This window comes from Podarcis pityusensis, assembly GCF_964106645.2.
Source record: "Podarcis pityusensis genome assembly, chromosome: 5".
NCBI lineage: Eukaryota > Metazoa > Chordata > Lepidosauria > Squamata > Lacertidae > Podarcis > Podarcis pityusensis.
Genome location: NC_138032.1, coordinates 41,964,527 through 41,984,814, shown reverse-complemented (window position 1 = coordinate 41,984,814; position 20,288 = coordinate 41,964,527). Strand labels below are relative to the sequence as shown.

Genomic DNA, 20,288 nt, shown 5'->3' with positions numbered 1-20,288 from the left:
CCCCTCAAGAGTTCAGTTCCCTAGAACCAGGCAAGGCACACAATCCAGACATGTAGCTTACGGAGGCACATTAAAACCCAAATACACATTTGAGCACATGGCAAAGAATGATACGGTGTGACGTGACCAACGCTTATCAGCACCCTTGTGTGGCACACCAATGTTCACTCACATTTCTGGTTCATTCAGGCACCACACTTGTGAACATGTAACTCACACGGCATATATGTGGACATTGTATTGCCACTGTTTATCCCCTGAGGTCTGCTTCCAATCAAACTATCATGGGATCTACATGCATTTCTGCTTCTCCATCAGCAGCATAGTGGTATGTCAATTCTCTCTCTCTCTCAATTTTAGACATATCTGAGGACTTACCTTTCTAAGAAATATGGCCATATAAATCAGCAGCAAAGACCTCTGAGGGTTTAAAATGGGGCCGGAAGCACAGAATCATGGAACTGGAAGGCACCTAATGAGCTACCAAATGGCCGATGTCTCCAACCTGGACTGGAACCCAGATGAGCTGTTCAGAATCTGGAGCCCCACATCAAACCAATGCCTTCAAGATACAAGAAAGGAGAAAAGTTTCTGACAGTCAGAGCTGTTCGACAGTGGAACAGTCTCCCTCGGGAGGTGGTGGACTCTCCTTCCTTGGAGGTTTTTAAAAGCAGAGGTTGGATGGTCATCTGTCATGGATGCTTTGGCTGAGATTCCTGCATTGCAGGGGGTTGGACTAGATGACCCTTGGGTTCCTTCCAACTCTACCATTCTGTGATTCTTCCCACTCTCTACACACACTGTGAATAAAGATTTCCCAGATTCAAATTATCCCTGAACAATTGCATCCAGCCTTTTTAGCTTCCTGCCCAAGATGTATTTCAAATGTGGTCTTTAGGGCAGTAGCCCATACCTTGTGCAGAAGACTAGGTGGGGGATTTTTTAATCAGCCATGATGTGGAGCTCCTGCTGCCCTGCCTCCCCTCTGCCTCTTATTTACTACGTTTCTTGTGTTAGTTTCACGGATAACAGTGATGGCGAAGGTCAGGCATAGGAAGAGACTAGGGTGGGATAGAATCATTAGTTATGTACACGCCCTCCTGCAAAATTGCCCTGTGGACTCACAACTGAATGAGTCCTCAGCAGAAATGCAACACGCAGTGCATGGATAAAAGGGAAGCTGTTCTGACCCTCATGAAATGCAGCAAATAAATGATGTGCTAAGCAATGGTGCTTTCTCTTGGCGACACCAGACTTTGAGGCATGTTGTTTTGTGGCTTAGTCTGGCCAAATCGATCAGCATCTTCTGTACAGGTGAAACGGTTGCAGAGAAAAAGCAGTTCTGCTTTTCAAGAGGACAAAGGCTTCACAGCAGTGCAAGGCCAACTGAATTTCCCATCAGGAAGATGTGGATCCTGGCAACAATGCCAGAGATGTGACAGGCAAACAAATAAAAGCTTCAAGAAACAGAATCCTCTAGAGGAGAGCCCCAAGAGGTCATGATATCTTGGATTTGATTCTACATCACATTGGAGAGAGAATTGTTAAAGCTGAAGAACCACAAAAGCTCTGCATTCCAGAGGACAGAAATAGACCTAATGGACGTAAATTACTGGGTGGTAGATTTTGGTTGAACATTAGGAGAATCTTCTCAGTGCTAAGAGAACTTTGGCAATGGAACTAATCATGTCCAGTGGGGATTGGGTCCTCCTTCCCTAGACATGTTCTAAGCAGAGGCTGAACGGCTGACTGTTGGGATTTGGGGTTTAATTTTGATGTAATTTTAGATTTCCTGTGGGGATTCTGCTAAACTGCAGCTCCCATCAGCCCCCAAAACCATGGCCAATGGCTAGATATGATGGGAATTGTAGTTAAGCAGAGAGCAAGCCACAGGCTCCCCACATTAGAAGACAGCCTACACGACCCTTCCAGTCCTAGGATTCTATGAGCAAAAATAGCAAAGGGATCTGTTCTCTCCGCAAGAAGCATATTTAAGCTGCAAATGAGACAAAGATGTATGGAATGAAATTCTGAAACTGTATCTCTAGAAGCAGGAAGAGTAATGTCATTAGTCAAAAGAGAGCCAGATAAACTTATGAAGGGTGTTGAATGAGAAGCATCATCTTAGGTTTCAGGAACAGTCAAATGTGGTCAGGAAATAATTAACCCTCCCCAAAAGGTGTGAGTTTCTTTTCTCTCCTTAATAACAAAAAAATAAAAAAATCACTCACTCACTCATTGGTAGTGATGAATGAACTTTGCAGTTAGGTTTAGAATTGAGCTGGGTAGGGAATGAGGAGCAGGAATGAACTATCCCACCCCTAATTCAGAAAATAGTTAAGAGGGATGTTGAACTCAGTTCCAAGCCTGTTTCAGACACACTTGTGCCCAAAAATGACAAGATCCAAAAATTTATCCAAACCCTCACAATGGCAACCCATACCCACTCACCTGTCTATGCCCTCTCAAGCCCCTTGTTCCTCTGCATGTGTCTTTGCTGCTCCTCCAACAGCAGGGAAAGGGAGAGGGGTCTCTTCCTCCCCTTCCCTCTTTACTGTCTGCATGCTGGTATGGTTCTGTGTTAGACCCAAGGTGTACTGGGAAATGTAGTTTCCCAGAACTATTGGCATAGATTACTGGAGTTACATTTTCCAGTGCTTCTCGCATCTGGCACACAGCATGCCAACTGTCCTCTCCCTTTGACTGCTGAAGCACACACACAAACAAAAGCATGGAAATGAAGGGGCAGTGATGGATGGGAGGCAGGAACACGGGACATTTTTAGGCCTTCTCTGGCTTGGATTTTAATCTGAACCAATGAAGAACTTTGGGGGTTCTAGTTCTTGCAATATATTTTAACATAGGCTCATCCAGATTTGTAGTCCAAGGATAATGGTTTGATCCCTCACAAGGGTTTGTGAAGGTATCTTCTACCAAGTCAGGTTGATTGGTACCTACATGGATTTCTGCCTTTTCCCTTTCCCCCTCCTGGTTTGTGGCACAAATCGCTTGCCCGAGCCTTCTAGGCTTCCTTTACTGAATGCTTTTTGTAGCAACCATGTTTTTCAGTGTGCACAATAACTTGAGAATGGGAAATGCACAGCCATTAACACAAAGGAGAAATCATGGCCAATCAAGACACCCTGGGTAATGCCCATTTTTATTCATTTTATTTACATATGCATTGCATATTTACAAACATGCATATCCCCTTCACAGTTATGGTGTTCATAGTATAATAGGCATTGGCCATGCTGGAAACCTGTTTTCCATGTGACGCCCTTACCTTTGCCTTGTAATAATCTTTGGTATGGAGCGCTTTGCTCACTTCTGTTGTGTGCATGTTATGCATTAGAATAATCTAACAAAAATCAGTTGTTGTTAGATTACAGCTCCCATCATCCCTGACTATTGGGCCAGTAGGACTCCAACAACATCTGGAGGACCACAGATTCTGCAATCGTGATAGAAATTACAAGGGCTTAAAGATTTTGGTTGAGCTGTTTGCATAGGGAAGACGTCACCACAGCTCAAACAACTGAGCTACTAAATAGTAGAATGGCATGGCCTTGGCTGGGAGGCAAATAGTCAACATGCAGTTGTCTTACAAGTTGAAGCCTCCTCGTGTGTAGCCAAAGTCCTATGCAAATGCCTGCAGTCATTTGCCCTGCGGCTGTTATGGCTACCCATCTCCCTGAAGGTTCACACGTGTCTCTCACAAAAGGAAACTGGCACACAGCTTCGCACCACCTCATTCTTGGCCTACATTTATCTTCTGGATATAAGTTGTGGCCCCGTATTCCCACCCAAAGCCCCAAGTATAGCTGCAAGCAGGTGCTTATAGACAGTGTAGAGTTTATTGGGTGGAGTGAGCTGAGAGACCGGGTGGGTTCAAACTTCAGACACACACTGGTAAGACAAGGTCAAGGTGAATCCCGGTCCAGTCGGGCTGGGGGAGCAGGAGGAGGAGGAGGGAAGGGAAGCAATCATGTCACAGGCCAAACCAGCAGGCACAGGGTAACTGTTATCAGTTTTAACCAAGCAAGCAACTACCAGCGGGAGCCGCCATCTTGGTTAAAGGCAAGCTCCTAGGAAGATGGCAGCCACTCTGAGGAGACAAAGCATTGGTGGGGCCTCTGCCCTGTCTTGTTTTCTCAGAAAACATGCAAGGGGTGTGACACTAGTGAGACAGTGTCGTCCGCCGGGCTGCGTAGTGCCCTTTGCAAAGATGGCTGCCCCCACCTCAGTCCATGTTCCCAGGGACCACCATGAGAAGACTGGATGAGAGAGATTGGAGGGGAGGAGTACAGGGGAAGCCACTTTCATCTATAAAGGCTGCTTTTTGTCCTTTATTGGCAAGGCTTAAAGTGCATAGGAGTGAAAGCAGAGTCCGAGGCAAAGTGGAAGAAGAGGGGCAGAGGGCAAGATGGGGCCCAGCCAGCTCCCTGAGGAAGGGTATCCACCAAAAAAGGCCACTTGAGCTGCACAGAGAGGGAGACAGAGAGACAGAGAGAAGGAAAGAGAAAGACAAGGCAAGAGTTAGAGGCAGTTGGCAAAGAGGAAGGTCTTCAGGGGCTGAACCAAATGTTTGCTGCCTGACAAGGGCCTGGTAACCCTACCTACCATTGAACATACAGAGGAAAGCAACAGGTGCGGGGGGGGGGGGGGAAGCACCCATTTCCACACCTCCCTGCAAATTGCACTCTTTGCCCACTGCTCTGCAGCTGTTCGGCAACTATTACATTTTTCCAGACTCATGCCTGATGCCAGATGTATTATTTGGCCCGAAGGTATACTTTACCGCTTCTCCTCCTTTGCTCAGGCATCCTAACACGGCATACAAAGCAGGCACTACAGTGCCCCCCACCCCATCTTCTCATTGGCCAATGTACAGAGATCGTGATTCCAAGCTCAGGACCTCACTGGCTTCACTGCTTTCCCTTGCTCCTTCCCATCTTGGGATTATGAAATAAAGAAAACCCAGCCTCAGTTAAACTTTTCACTGCTCGGGTGGCTTCAAGGGAGGACTCAGCCCCTGTGGGGAGCGCCTCTCTCTCTCCCTCCCTCTGGTCTGCCAATGGCATCACTCACCAACGCAAGCTGTGCCGTCCTCGTTGGGCTCAAAGCCGCGATTGCAGCGCTTGTTGCTGCGGCAACGGTACCCGCCATATGTGTTGATGCAGATGGGCCTGCCCCTGGGGCAGACAAAGGGGAATTCTGCACACTCATCCATATCTGAGAAAAGGGGGCAGAGGGCGGGTGGAGGGAGGGAGGGGGGTAAAGAGAGAGAAAGAGAGTGTGACGGAGGCCCACGACAGGACAGAATCTAACAACAGCATCTTAACACCACGGTTGGGCTGTTGCTTTATCCCCAGAGACTACCGCTGTGTGGCTGTGGACGGCTGCCACAAAGAGCTCGCCTCGTGCCCCATTGAGCCCAGTTGTGGGTAGAGGAAATTGCACCCGAGCACCATTCACTGAGCTGCCCCTTGCAGGTGACTCACCAACACATCGCCCGTTCTCATGCTGAGAGAAGCCTTGGCCACACTGCGGGGGTAAGAAAGAAATGTGTTATCCGTGTTGCCTAATTGCCTCCCAGCCTCAGCTCCCTCTCTGCCTTGCCTCCTCCAAGATGCTATTTCCAGGAAATCAGGGAGTTTGTGTGGCAGCCTCAGACCATATAGCAGCTAATGTGGTAGCTCTCAGCCCTTAAGTCTCTTTTTGTTATCATCTCAGTTCTGAAAGGTATACGGAAAGTTTCTGCTCAACACTTTAAAACAGCAGGGGAACCTAGGCTGGGCTTTCACAGCTGGCAGAAGATGAGATGAGTTCCCCAATCATTCCCCAAGGTCTCAATTGCCTTGTGCGCCTATTTCTTCACCTCCGAGTGTTTTGCAATGGGCAAATTCACTGTCCTGCAATCTGGGCAGCAAAGAAGGAAAGGGTCGGTTGCATGCTGTTCTAGACTTCTTAAGATCTGTGACGAAGGGGATGACATATTTTGCTGCGACTCCACATCTCTCCAGTATTTATAACAGTTCTGTGTAGCAGTGGGAGTAATGCTACAGCCAGACTACCCAAACCCAGACTCTGCGCTTCACATATGGGACATCTGGCCTTCCCACTTCACTTCAATGGAAGGGGAAAATCCATATGTACAAATGGGTTCACATTCAGAGCCGCTTCCTCTAAAAAAGAACATGGGGCATCCTTACAAGTGATTTCCTATAATGCACAGTAAAGGACCCACGTCAGATTTCTGGATAGTGGGCTTCTTTGGGAGGATGGACAGGAGCAAGTCGTGTTCATTTCCATGGTGTAGATGCAGGTCCTCAACATCTAGTAAATTTGCCATTGAACACAGAGAATTCACAACTCAGCATTCACCAAACAGAGAGGTTATCTAACCTACATAGCTGGCCCTTATCCGGCTGCCCATCCACCAGAACATGACTGGTCCAACTATCTGATGATGGTGTACAAAGTCATATCCAGACCTTTCGTCAAAGCAAGTGAATATTCAGGTTCTCTCTGCAAACTTCAGCAGCCTTTATTGGTCAACTTGACAGATGGCAGCAGAGAAAGCAGAGCAGGGGAAGGACAAAGTCTGCTCTGGACCACTTCACTAGGAATAACTCCAGCAATTCCTGCTGCAGCTAGAGCTGAAGAAGTCGTGTTGCAAAACTTTTTGGCACGGACTGTCTAGCCATTCTGTGCCTCCTTCCGCTGCAACTCTAGTGTTAAAATTCACTGAGCTGACGGAAGCACATTTTGTAGAAACGTCATTTCAGTTATTATCTGTCTAGCACACCAAGGCCCCTTCGGCTGGTTTACAGCCTCCCTGATCACTTGAACTGTTGCTGCCACAAATCAGGGAGCTCCAAAACAGACCACTCAAAGGGAACAGACTCAAATAACTGATGTTATTAGTGGCATTTGTATGCCACCCCATAACAGAGGAGTAGGAAATTAGGCCAGCTGATCAGCCTGAAGGAATCCTCTAATCAACGGTCTGGTTGGTCCAAGTCCAGTTTAAAAATAAGGAACTCTAAGAAGGGGAAGTGAGCAGGGGCCCTGAACCTGTAGCTAGCATCTAAACAGCAGCCAGAGCAGATACACAGGTTACCTGGCCAGAGTCTTCCCACCTCTATTTCTGTTTAAATGATAGTAATTGTTTTTCAGTTTGCATCTATATGTATAACTTGACATTTGCAAATTTTATGCCAACTTGTGTCCTCTTTTTGGGGGGGGGGGTATGTGAAAGTGGACACCCTCCTGGGAAGGCTGTTGCCTAACTGGGCAAGTAACCACCAAGTTTGTCCATTAAAAGAAAACGGCATTTGAAAGAGAGAGAAAACCTTGCCCAATAGTAGCACATGAGCTTGTCCTTTTCTTTCAACCCCCAAATGTAACTTCTTCTGAAAATCTAGGGCCCCTCCAACTACTTGGAAGTCACTGTCTTAATTTTGGGTGGCCCCATTTAGCACGTCAAAGTGCAAGTAGATAAATAGGTACTGCTCCAGCGGGAAGGTAAACGGCGTTTCCGTGCTCTGGTTCGCCAGAAGCGGCTTAGTCATGCTGGCCACATGACCTGGAAGCTGTACGCCAGCTCCCTCGGCCAGTAAAGCGAGATGAGCACCACAACCCCAGAGTCGGTCACGACTGGACCTAATGGTCAGGGGTCCGTTTACCTTTACTTATTTTGCTTGACAGGCCCTCAACCACTACAGTTCACTCTTAAGAAGGAAGAAGAGGCCCCTACAAAAAAATATTGCAGTGCATCTTTTTTCAGCATACTATAAGTCACAAGCAGCTAAAGCAAGTCACTCTCTCCCATTTTCTGGGTTTTTTTAATATGACACTCTGCGAACCGCAGATCTTAGGGACCAGTGAACATACTCAGCCTTCACTTTCTTTTAAGAGACAGGGAATTGCCCTCTTTTGATATTTAATTTTTAGATGTATTTATTTGCACTTCTGCGAAGCTCAGGATTCCCCTTTGCCTGCTGAGACACCCTCAGTGGCTCTTTTGATGTCCATTTCTTTCAACAAGGGGGCACTGAATTTGTTATTGGAAGGAGTTACATTATTACGAGGATTCTTGACATGCCTTAATGCAGGAAACACAGCTTAGGTTTGCAATTTGCCTTTCTAAGGAGACAAAAATAATACCTCTGTCAGCACAGAGCCTCCAACAGGATTTTGCATGGCCCTTTTTCTCAGTGAGATGAGAAAATGGAAAAATGTTTCAAAGAGGAAAGGGTGAAATTGAGGAGGGATCCATTCTAAGTAAGATGCACATGGCTGGCAAAGGCAGGGCTCACCTCCAGAGGCAGAATGGTAAGGGGTGATCCCGGAGTGTCCCGGGGATAGGGGATCTCCAGCACGGAATTGATCTCGCTGCTTGCTATCGATCGGCTGATCACCCGGCCATCTGGCCAAGTCACCTCCAGGCTGCTAGGCTCATCCTGTCCTACAGGGAAGAAAAGCAAGGAAGGGTTGAGCCCAGGAGAGATAAACAAAAAAACCCGTGCAGCCCACCCAGGGATCTGAATTGCTCTGGAGAACCATCTTCCTCTCATGCGGTGGTCTGTGCTTTCCTTTCCCTCTCCCCCCTTTCAACCATTTCTTCCTGCAGAGATGAAAGAACTTGGGATGTGATGAGGGTCATGTCCTTCCATCAAGCACTCTGAGCCAACACTAGCCTGGCTCTTGGGCACAAGGCCAGCTGTGAGCAGGGATGTGGGGCATTGTGGGGCACGGGCCCTCTGACTTTCCGTGCCACTTGGCTTCTCAACTCACAGCGTGGTCTAACCCAGCCAGGCCCCACTAAGCTGGGCCACCTCGGGGCTGTGGAAGAGTAATGAGGTGTGGAGACATGCCGTCCCTTCTGCAGGAACAGCTGGAGGGGGCAGGCAGGGGCCTCGCTGCAACGCACGTCCGCTCTGCTGAGGACAGGAAGCAGACTTTCTAAATGTTTTGAAAAAAGAGGACTGCACACCGGGGATAGGTAGGTTTCACCAAATCTACCCTGTTTTTCAGCAACATTAGCAGACTTGGGAGAAGTCAAAGATGGGGCATTATGCCTAGAGGCAGAGGTTTCAGACTGAAGGGAGCTTGTTAGAGGAAGGACAGAAACAAATGTCGGCATAGCTTGCAATGTGTTCTGGTAGTGCAGGGCCGGTATTATCAGGGATGAGCGGCAGAGGGGATCCAGGAAGCTCAGAAGCATCATTGGGATGGCCGTGAAGATGGACAGGACGAGAAGAGACCTGGGAGGGCACATACCCCGCTCAGGCTCCAAGCCCTGCTTCCAACTCCTCCACACTCACCCAAGCCGAAATGGGCAACGGGCTCCATCTCGCACAAGTACCCAGACCCTCCGTCAATGATACGTAGATGGGCACCACTCTGACGTGTGAAGAGCACCACCTTGGCACCGCGAGCAAATGCCCCAAAGCGCGTACGTGGGATCACTCGCAGCCAGTTGTTGCCAGCGCCCTGTGGAGATGGACAGACAGACTCAACCAAGGAATGAGCAGGCACAAAAAGGAGGAAGGAGTGGTCCATGCTTGCTCAGATGTGGGTTGGGATCTGAGCACATTGTGAGGAGCACCTCTCAGCACCCACCTCATTGACCTTGAAGACTGAAAGCGGCTGGGCCATGGACTCTCCATGTGACAGGATCAGGTCCAGCCTTCCATCGCCATCAAAATCCACCACTGCCCCCCCTGGAATGACACAATAGGACTTCTTACATCTCTGCCCCATGAGTCCACCCAAATTGCCTCCACTGACACTGACCATCCGTGTGCCTGTTCACCCCAGAAACTGTTTCGGTTCCCGGTGCCAAATGCTTTGTAAATGGCGACATCATTTCTGCGAATGTTACTCAAGATTTTAGCGTCTTGGTGGTGGGTGGGAATTCCACACAGCCAACCCCTGGATCTTAATGTAATAGTCATGAAGTAAGATTCTGGCCTGGCTTGGTTTCACCTTTTAGTGGTGTAGGAGTCATCTTGCTTCTTCTTGATGGAGGCACACTTTAATTATTTTTATGGGTTATGATATGCTATGAATTCTTTCTGCTTGGTAAGTTGTTTTGTATTTTAATATTTTGAAGGTCACTTAGAGATGTTTCACAAAAAGTGCTGAAATTATTATTATTATTAATTATATTATTATTATTATTATTATTATTATTATTATTATTATTAATACTTTGCTTTCATGCTTTGCTCTAAGAGTTGGCCAAGCATGTGTGACCAGATCACAGACCTTTTGGCTTGGGGCAAGAGGATATTTTGTCCCTCTCCCCTCCACCCACCAAACCATAAAGTTCTGATCTTTTCATGGGATACCGAAGCCCCCAGCTCTGCCAATCCTCTCCCATCTCTTTTGAGTACCTGCTGTCTCTGCAGTGAGAAGATGCTCCCCGCATCCATCCCCATGCTGATAATCCCTGCTGTATGCCAGCAACCTTGGCCAATAAAGTGAGATGAGCGCCGCAACCCCAGAGTCGTCCATGACTGGACCTAATGGTCAGGAGTCCCTTTACCTTATTTATATGCAGGGTGGAATATAAATACGAATTTTGGAACAAGCCCCCACCCCAGGCCGTCTGGTGGTTAGAGTAACCCCTCTGTTCACTAAGCCCACTCCTGCTAAGCGAAGCCACCTGATCATGTTCCACAAGAGACATTGTGGAGACCCACCTGTGCCACGCCCCTCGGGTTCCACGGCATCACCAGGGTTCAGTTCCTCGATGGCCGGGTCAGCATGCTCTCGGCGGACCACCCTGTGGCAGAAGGGGAGTGTGCCAGTGCAGAGAAGATGCTCTTCCCTCCCACAAAAGGGCCCGTCATGGGAGTCAAGCCTACTACCACTACTCCTGAGTGGGCACCACCCTTTGCTCACACACTATCTTGCCAAATCCTTATCTTCCCAGAAAGGGGCCCTGCCCACTCGCATAGCAACAGGTTTCCGCACGGACTGCCCAGATTTGCCACATGCTGCTGCTATCACTTTATTAGCCTGAGAAATGTAAGCGGCTCTGTTTAACGAGCCATTGATTGCCTACAATTAATGGGAACCGTGCATAAGTGCTAATTAGTGAAAGCCAGAACCTCCAGGGATGTGGTCTAGGCGGAACAGAACTGCTGTATTAGTAGCGGTGTAGGAAGGAGCTCAGTCACAGCTCTGTCAGCTGACCGGAGGGAGGGCAGAGCAGGATAGAACACACCCTCCTGTGGGTTACGGCAGTGGGGGATCTAAAAGGCACTAGATTCTGGATGCAGAATCCAGCCCTCCCTCCTCCCTCTCCCCATATTCTCAAGTTCTGCATGCAGGACTTCCTAAGGACGAAGCGGGTTCACCACAGACTCTGGTGCGGGGGTCGCCCTCCCTGCAGTGCCCGGGAGCCTGGTAAGATGGGGAGCCCACTGCCCCAGCCTCTGGTGGCCACGTGGCTCTCACCCACCGGAAGAGGCGGTTGGCGGATGAGCCGCGATAGGCGATGTTGTTGAAGAAGACCTCCAACTCCTGGTCATTGTCAAAGTCAGCAGCGATGACGGTGCGGACGGGTGAAGGCATGGACAGTTTGGGCGTGGCAATGTCCTGGGGGAAGGACGGGGGTTAGTGGGGCAGGGCTTGGGCTGGAGCAGGGCCAAGAGGAAGCTCAGGTCTAAGGAGGGGAGGGGTCAGGAGGCATTGTGGCTGGCAGGGCCAGAATACACGGGAGCTGTGGAGTGGGGAGGGGAGCAGAGCTGGAGGAGCTGGGCACAGCGCAGAGACTGCAGTCTCTTGCAAGGCAGCAGCTGGAGAAGGAACCAAGGAGAGGGAAAGGCTGCCTGGTCGACATGGCAGGAATAAGCAACGGTGCAGAGCCGCGGGTCTAAAAGACGAGGCAACCCTTTAAAAACAACGAACATCTGGCGGCCCAGCTGGGGGCAAAGGCAGCAGTCTCCTTGGTGATCTGCAGTTCTGCTCTGGCTTTCCAGAATGCATGGGGGGGGAGGGAATAAAGCACAGAGGGAGCGCCGAGTGGCGGTGGCAGTGGGGATCCCTGCCTGCTCCAGCCCAGCCTTCGCACATTGAGCAGGAAGGGTCTGAAGGGGAAGGGTTCGTATATTCAGCTGAGCGCACTTGGAAGTGTGCCCGCAACTGGGAACTCTCGATTGCACAACGTTCCTGATCCTAAGCGCATCCAGCTGAACACACAAAGAATCCTCCTCCAGAACCTCAGGAGTCAATGCACGAAAGCTGGCAAGTGTTTGTGGAGCGGGGGGCGGGGAGCTAGGAGTGTGGCTGGCCCACATGGCCTTGCACAACCCCCCCCCCACACACTGTATCTTTCCCCAACACCAAGCGTTCACTGAATGCCTGAGTAAGGCTTCTCTGTTCCACTCTTTCTTAGGCACTTCAAGGACTGGACTCTCCCTCCCTGATCCCACCACTTCCCTGCTCACAGCCCAGGCCTTTCACCGTTTTGGGACCTCCCTCTTCCACGTGACACTTACTCGGAAGCGCCCACCTGCGCTCATCTGCAGGTAGAGCCGGTGAGGTCCGTTCCAGTTACCGTAGATCAGGTCTACTTTGCCGTCACGGTTGAAGTCGGCCAGCGCCACGCCGCGACCGTGCTGGTAGGGGTCATCCAGGCCTGTGGGAGGCGGCAGAGGAAGTCAGCAGGGCTGAGAGTGCCCTGAAGGCAAAAGGACGCTGTGGACTCAACTGAGCCTTCCCTTCTGCTGATGCCAGGCTCAGAGGTTGAGCAGCTCAGAGGTTATGAGGCAGCACTTGCCCCAAGTGGCTCAAATACAGCCTGTCAAGGATGGGACAGTGGGGGGCAGGCTACAGGGGGCAGAGGATGGCTGGTGGAGCAGGCAGTCCACAGGCAGGGGCCAGAGGACCTCTGCAGATTCCCATGGACACCTAACCCATCCTTCCCGCCTCTCCCCGCAGGTCCCCCTACTCCTATTCTCTTGCTGACAAGGAAGGAGTGTTTCTAAAGGGAATAGGTGTCATCAGCAGCACCACGGTGATGGATGCCACCCTGACACCTCGTTAAACTCCAGTGATCAGCCAGACGCTCAATTACTGGTGGTGGCTGAGCCCTCAGGCACTTGTCATCACACACACAAACCAGCAGGCAAGGAGAGGGACAGGGAAATGGCAGGACCCCACCAGGATGAAAGAGGGCCAAGCAGCTGCTCTGGTCGAGTTCTGCCCCACAGCTAATGGCTTCCGATGACACCCTCACCCTTGCCACTCACTCACCAGCAGAGGGCGCTACGTCTATGAAGGTACCGTCACCCTGGTTCTTGAAGAGGAAGTTGGCTCCGTTCTCATTGTCGCAAAATATGTCGGAGGCTGCTTCACTCAGGATGGGCCCCACAGCTACGCCCCGACCGCCTGGGAAGAGGAACAGTGAAAACCAGAAGTTAGCGCAATATGGGCATTACTGGTGGGACAAGTTCCCGTCAAGATGTTTAGAAATCATCAAGCCATCCACTTCTTAGCTCGCTCTCCTGCTCCCTTACACCTCTTTTCACAATTATTGAACTTCACTTGAATGTTGGGGTTCAGTCTTCACCAGCAATGGTCACCACCACAATTATTACAAAAATAGTCAGTGGCAGTTCACTGCCATAGAGACTGAGAGCAAGACAAAAATGGCATACAGCTCAGCAACACTTCCCAGTTGCCAGGACTGAAGGTGCCTGCCCTCCACCCCTCCTAAGGCTCCTCCTCTCCTGGACATTTCCTAGGCAGCCTCAAACTGTGTCTGTGCACCTCTCGTCTCTGTTCTGCCCTCCTTATTATCCTGCACATTCTTGGGGAGTAGGGGGGATGGGAGCTTGTCGCAGCTGGAGAGGGAAACTCCCAGGATGCTTCAGTAGTCTCTTGACCACCCTCCTCTGCTTCAGCCTCAGAGTCTGAACTGCTGCCTGTCACAGGTTCCTCCTGCTCACTAAACTCTGTTGTCCCTTCAGTATCTAGCATCTCCTCCCAATTTCCCCCCTCTGATCTCACCTCAGTGTCCCACCACCAATGTCCTGGCTCTGATTCTTCCCTCTCTGGGATTTCCAATTGGGGGGGGGGGGAGGTTTCCCAGCTGGTGTCTTCCACCACTCTTCACCATCCAGCCAGGACCTGACACCTCCCTATACTGGAGGCTTGGGCTTAGTTGGCCAAACTTGGCTTTTGACTGCTATTTTAATTTTCCTAATAGCCGAGATCTGTGTTTTTTCCCAACAATAGAACATCTAAGGCATTGTAGGAAAACAAAATGGTAGACGTATGTGGCAGTTGCTAGAGGAGCTCTGTCACTCTTCGTAATGCCCAGCCACATATAGGAACATAGGAAGCTACCTTATACTGGGCCAAACCACAGGCCCATCTAGCTCAGTATTTAGAGTCATAGAATCATAGAATGGTATAGTTGGAAGGGACCACAAGGGTCATCTAGTCAAACCCCCTGCAATGCAGGAATCTTTTGCCCAACACTGGATTCAAACCCACAACTCTGAGGTTAAGAGTCTCGTGCTCTACCAACTGAGTTCAGACAGGAAACTCTTTTCCCTTCCTGAAGATGCTGGGGGCTGAATCTAGAACTTTCTGCATGCAAAACAGAAGCTCTACCACTGAGCAACAGCCTTTCCCCTTAAGCTGGGCTAGCTCTTGGGAGAACAATCCTCTGCCCTCATACCTGTGAACTTGTTGACTCCGGCATCTGCCGCCACATCATTCAGTGCCACAATGCCATTCTCCAGGTCGCTGGCAGCTGTGTCCATCTCGATGAGGGCATGGGGCCCAACTCTCATACTGGCATAGTTAGCTATGTAGATGGAGTAGCGGCCAGAGCCCTGTAGGAAGGGACGTGGGGGCAGGTGAGAGGCCTGAGTCTTCACTGGACTGGACCCCTCTCTTCCCAGCACGAGGACGGATGCAGAGGGTGCCACACCCAGGGCCCTGACAGGGATGAGTCTATAAAGGTAAAGCCAGTCGCAGGCACCTGAGCAGAAGCGGCGTAGTCCAGCCATGGGCTCCCAAACAGGGGGGTGCCATCCTTCATGCTCCCCTGTTTTGCCTCAGACATCTCTTCCAACCACTCCCTGTCCCCCCCCCATTGTTTCCCTCATGGCACCCTGATTTAGCAATAATCGTTTGAAAATAAGCCACGCAAGGCAGAGGGAGAAGAAAGCGCAGGTGACAGGGGCATAAATCACCTAGACAGGCTGTGTTTATCAGCAGCACGGCACCCGCCTGGCATGGCAGTCCCTGATGGGAGTCCTGACAGCTGTGAGGGGGGGGGGAGGAGGCAGAGCTCGGCCTTGAGAAGTTGGGTGGAGAGCAGGCCCCTCTAAGCCCATGTCCTCCCCTCCTCCATACAACTGCACTGGTGCATCTTCAGCTCCCAGCTGCCCCCCCCCCATGGGCCTGACCCACAGCCCTGAAATCACAGCCTCAAGCCAACCCACCCCAACCTGTTCCACACACTCACCGTCCTGTCCACGCAAGCCACGGAGCGCCCAGCAAACCTGCTTGCCACACCCCGGTTCACCTCATCACTCAAGATGTCCTCCCAGCGCCCGTTCCGAAACTTGAACAGTTTGTCTGTATAGGTAGCTACACCTGGGAAGGAGAGATAAGGTATCAAGACGTTTCAGGGTCTCCTGGCCAGGTGCTGAATCAGCTCTCCCTTTCTCTCCTTCTCTCCCAAGACAGGAAATCAGTCTGGGTTGTGCATGACTTTCTCTGGAGCCCTAACCGTGTAATTATGCTACGGGCCCTCCCTAATTGATGCTCCAGACGATCTGTTTGTTCAGCATTCATCCTGATTTGCTTGCACAAATCTTGCCTGGTTAGACTATGCATTCGTTCTGATTTGTTTATGGGGAGGTTATATGACAACGGGTCCCTTCAGACTGGTGCTTTTTGTGGGTATATTCTGCAAAATGTCACTGATGCAATAATTGTGCATTAGTGGAGGGTTTACACCACCCTCAAATCTACTACTTTATGAGTTGTTCTGTGATGCCCATGGAGCACATCATCACCATCGGAAGGGAACTTATGCTTAGTGCAACAAAAACTGGATAAACACCCACTGACCCCGAACTTCTGTGATATGAAAAGTTGCAGGTTTTCAGCACTGAACTACAGAACACGCACCTATTGCAAACAAAGCAGTATGTTTGTCCTGAAACCTTTTCAGGGATGAACAGGCTTGAAAGTGGGATCCTATAAAACTGTCCTGACACCATCATGAGCACAAATAATGATGAATATTCAAGAGAAGAGACATCTGGAAGGACCCAATGAACATGCATCCTGATTTGCTTCTGGGGTGTTTACATGTCTTCCCATTAATCATTTCTTCATGCCACACTCTTTAGTGCATTTTGCTGTCACTTTCCAAACCATAAAAAGTCCCCTGCAAGTGGGTTTGTTGAGCTAGGGCAGCAGAGTGCTTTAATCCATTTGAATTACACAAATCTAAATTGAATTGCTCTTGCAAAATAATGACAGTCTGGAGGCACCCTAAGCCTCCAGCAACTGCAGGTTTGGTGTGCAGAGACTTGCTGCAAGCCTGGCTCTGAACTGCAGCATTACACTTTGCAAGTGTGACGCCCATGGATGCAGATCTTTGCAAGTGATGAATGCACCCCCGAATCATGATCTAGATTGAACCCTTGCGGCTGTCCCATTTGGATCGCATTCCCTCTGCCCATAGATGCCTCTTCCTGATCATCCGCCTTTTGGGGCTCCCCCTACTCTGCCGGCCTCGCCCAATGCCTAATTGCTGTCTGGTACTGCAGGGTTGTGATCAGGACTGCGCGACAATGAATGCAGCAACCCCAGCAAAGCTTAAGGGCTGGTAAGGGAGGCCCAAAAGAATAAACTCATTAAGGTAAAATGTGCCAGAGCAGCGCAGAGCCATGTTCATCATAAAGGGAAAGGGGAAAATCAATGGCAGGCACTGGCCGGACCCTGATGCCAGGAGTAATGTGAATGGCTGATTTAGGGAGCCTTTGGCAGCTGCAAAGCAGTAATTAGGTGTGTCAGGAAGACTGATAAGTGGAGCCAAGAGCAGGTCGATGCTGCAGGTGAGGGGCCCAGCCCTACTCGGGAAGGATGCGATGGGGAAGTGGTCGCTTTTCTAGGCAGATTTCCGGAGACCCCAAGCAGTGCTTTGGACCAAAGGAAAAGCGGTGGTGGTAGGAGGGCATTTATCTTTTCCAGATATGTTCCGACTAGAAATGGCGTAGACTACAACTCCCATCATCCCTAGCTAACAGGACCAGTGGTCAGGGATGATGGGAATTGTAGTCCCAAACAGCTAGAGGGCCAAGTTTGGCCACCATTGCCCTAAGAGCAAGTCACAGGCTGCCAGATCTGATCAAGCAACATATTTCTAGGATTTGAACATGTGAAGCCATCCAAGCCAAGCGTCTGTTGACTTGGGTGCAATTCCTAACTAGCCGCTAGGAAGGGGCTTGGCCTTGGGACAGAACCAACAGTGCGTATTTTGAGGCTGGTCACACCTAGGCATTGCAAAAGCATGCCAAACACCTCCTCTGCTCCTAAAGCAGCAAAGGGTCTCTTAGTAGCAGTCTAGGAATTAGGGAACCACCTTCCCAGAAAAGAAAATATTAGACCCTCTACCATTAGGTTGCAGCATTGCCGGTGGGGGTGGGAAAGAATATGCTTTGGGGTTTCACTACTTTCTCCATTGCATAATCCCAATGCTGTCTCAAAGGATGTCTCCTTGCCCAGCGAGATACTTGCCTGTCCCTCAGAGATCCCAGGGCTCCTGGAGCTGCAGTCCCTGCTGGCAACTAGAGATGTGGCAAAGCCCTGAGTCAGCAGCCAAGTCTCTCCTCCCCCCCCACTCCCCCCCCCCGCCGCCACCCGCTGCTGCCAGAGAATCGACAAAATCACTCAGCTGGGAAATTAACTCCAGCCTTGAAACATCCCACCCTGGTGGCCAGTGAAGGTCAGGGAACTGGAGTCAGTGGCTCGGGGCTGGCAGGTGAAGAGCCCCAAAGCCAACGGTGTGAAGGAAGGGAGCCTGCACTGCCAGGACATCAGCCAAGAAAGGAGAGTGACCTCTGGCCATCACCACCACTGCCACATGCCCCTCTGTGGATCACTCCCATTCCCTTTTCAGTCTGCTGTTTGCAGGATAAATGCCAGGAACTGTTAATGATAAGATCTTTTGTGAAGAAAACATCATGTTTTCATCATCAGTGAGTGAATGTGGACTGATGGGTGGGTACCATGTGTTTAATGGGTATTATGGGATGGGCACGTCACAACAGAGGTGAATAGAGATGGCTCTTGGCAGACGATGGGTAGGTGCAAGAACTTAGTAAAAGATGTAAGACTGATCAAGGTGATTCTTGAGCGGCAGGTGGGTCTTGATGGATAGAAATCAAGGACGAGGATGTTCATAGGGCACAGGAGAAGCTGGATATGCTAACTGGGTTGCCAGCAGGCAAATGTCAGGAAGGAACAGCTTTCGCACTCACCGGAGAAGGCGTTATTGGTGTTGAGGAAGTAGATCTCCTCCCGCCCGTCCCCATCAATGTCGCATGCTGTCACACCAATCGCATTGCCTTGGCGATCCCGCAGTGCATAATATGGGGAGCTACGTTCATCCACTGCAAGGTTCACCAGCCGGCCCCGTATCTTGTCATACTTCAGCACCAGGTTGGGACCATTGTACCTGAAAGAATGGAGAGCAGGAAATGTGATATGGGAGGTGCTTCAAGGTAGCAGTGACCCTTCCCACAAGATCTCTTCCAGAAAATCAAAGTCCACCGTTCTCATTTTGTGGGGTTACTGGGAGAAGCAGCAAAGGGCACATCCCATCACTGCTATTCCTGGGGGAAAGGGAAGGGTGTGTCACAAAGAGAGTAGAGCTTGAAGCCAAACATGGAGGAGACTTCAGAATGTCTATATTTATTCCACTTGTATGCTTCTCCTCCCTGCAGTTCAGGGCAGCAAACGAGGGGACTATCCCACTGAATCCCCACAACAAAAAGAACAGCAAGGCCAAGGTCATAACATGGGTTTCATGGCTGGCTCCATTTCAGAGCACAGTATCTACTATTACCATAATCCTGCTGTAAAACCTGGCACTGTAGATGTTCCAAATCAGGTAGATAGCACTGCAAAAACGTTTTTAAATTCTTACTTTACTGTAAATAAAAGAAAAGGGGGGAACCATCTGCACCCATGAACAATAAGAACAATCCACCAACCCAGCAAAAATATATATGTGAATGAGCTATCATACCTAATTTAAACATACAGTATATTGCACATTCATATAATTCAGCCATATGCCCAAAAGGGTATCCAGGTGAGACAGATGATTGTTTGATACATGATGCTTTAGTTGACATTCCTGCACTGCAGGCAGTTGGACTGCATAACCCCTGGGATCCCCTCCAGCTGTACAATTCTATGGTTCTATGTTCAAATGTGCAAAGGGCAGTAAGATTTTCAGACCACCATGCAGTAGATGGTGGGTGGTTATCCTTCTAACTGCAGGGTTAAATGATAAGGATTTGGAGGTGGGCTTCTGGCTGTGGGGCTCCCATCTCTATGGAAGAAGAGTTCCTTTTTCTAATTCATTTCACTCAAATTGAAGGACTCTGGGATCCAGAAAGGCAGTACTGGGGCTTCCCAGGAAATAAAAGCCAGCTGGTAAAGCAAGCCAAGGAGGAGCTTATTTGAAAGCATTGAACATCTATCAGAGATCTGATGCCCAGAAGATTCAGGTTGAAATTACCCTTGTCAGTTTGGGGATCAACACAACCCACCTGGAGCTTGAATGCCAAACCGGCTTATGACATTGGGTTAGTCTGGAAACCCCTGGCAGGCAACAGCTGGCACTTCTAGTACAGGGATGGCAAAGGCTTAGGGTACTGCTTTCATTCAGCACCTGCCCGTCTTCGGGACGGCTACGGCCCAGTGGCACCCTCCCATGCCAAACGTCCAGTTAATCAGCTTCTTAGAACCCTGATAGTCAGATCCAGCATGAGACCCGGATTCTTTTAGACATCCATCCATGCTAACATCACACAATGCAAAGTTGCAGAAACGCCTGAGCAGTTTCATCTGGCAGCTAATGATGTGTGACTCTAATGTGGTTAGCATGGAGTTTGCGAAGGCTGAAAATGCACAGTCTAGAGAGAGAAAATTAATACAGCAGGAGAAGGAGGTCAGGTAGGGAGGGAGAAACCTTGAGGACAATGTTACAATGCTCTGGAGAAAAT

At 49.8% G+C, this 20,288-nt stretch overlaps 1 protein-coding gene across 3 annotated transcripts in view; it reads right to left on the bottom strand.

Moving 5' to 3' along the window:
* The window catches only part of CRTAC1 (cartilage acidic protein 1), a 36,046-nt gene that overhangs the window by 1,820 nt on the left and 13,938 nt on the right, over window positions 1-20,288 (bottom strand). For 2 of the 3 annotated variants that reach the window (XM_081005144.1, XM_081005145.1), the window contains exons 3-14: window positions 18,534-18,730; window positions 15,503-15,633; window positions 14,708-14,864; window positions 13,276-13,410; window positions 12,519-12,658; window positions 11,480-11,616; window positions 10,716-10,798; window positions 9,631-9,731; window positions 9,333-9,501; window positions 8,325-8,473; window positions 5,505-5,547; window positions 5,092-5,235 (exon numbers count right to left, since the gene is read on the bottom strand). In XM_081005144.1, the coding sequence (XP_080861270.1) occupies window positions 5,092-5,235; window positions 5,505-5,547; window positions 8,325-8,473; window positions 9,333-9,501; window positions 9,631-9,731; window positions 10,716-10,798; window positions 11,480-11,616; window positions 12,519-12,658; window positions 13,276-13,410; window positions 14,708-14,864; window positions 15,503-15,633; window positions 18,534-18,730 (1,586 nt within the window). Of the gene's footprint in view, window positions 1-4,320; window positions 4,482-5,091; window positions 5,236-5,504; window positions 5,548-8,324; window positions 8,474-9,332; window positions 9,502-9,630; window positions 9,732-10,715; window positions 10,799-11,479; window positions 11,617-12,518; window positions 12,659-13,275; window positions 13,411-14,707; window positions 14,865-15,502; window positions 15,634-18,533; window positions 18,731-20,288 lie in introns of those variants that run through there. The other variant, XM_081005146.1, reaches the window with a different exon arrangement.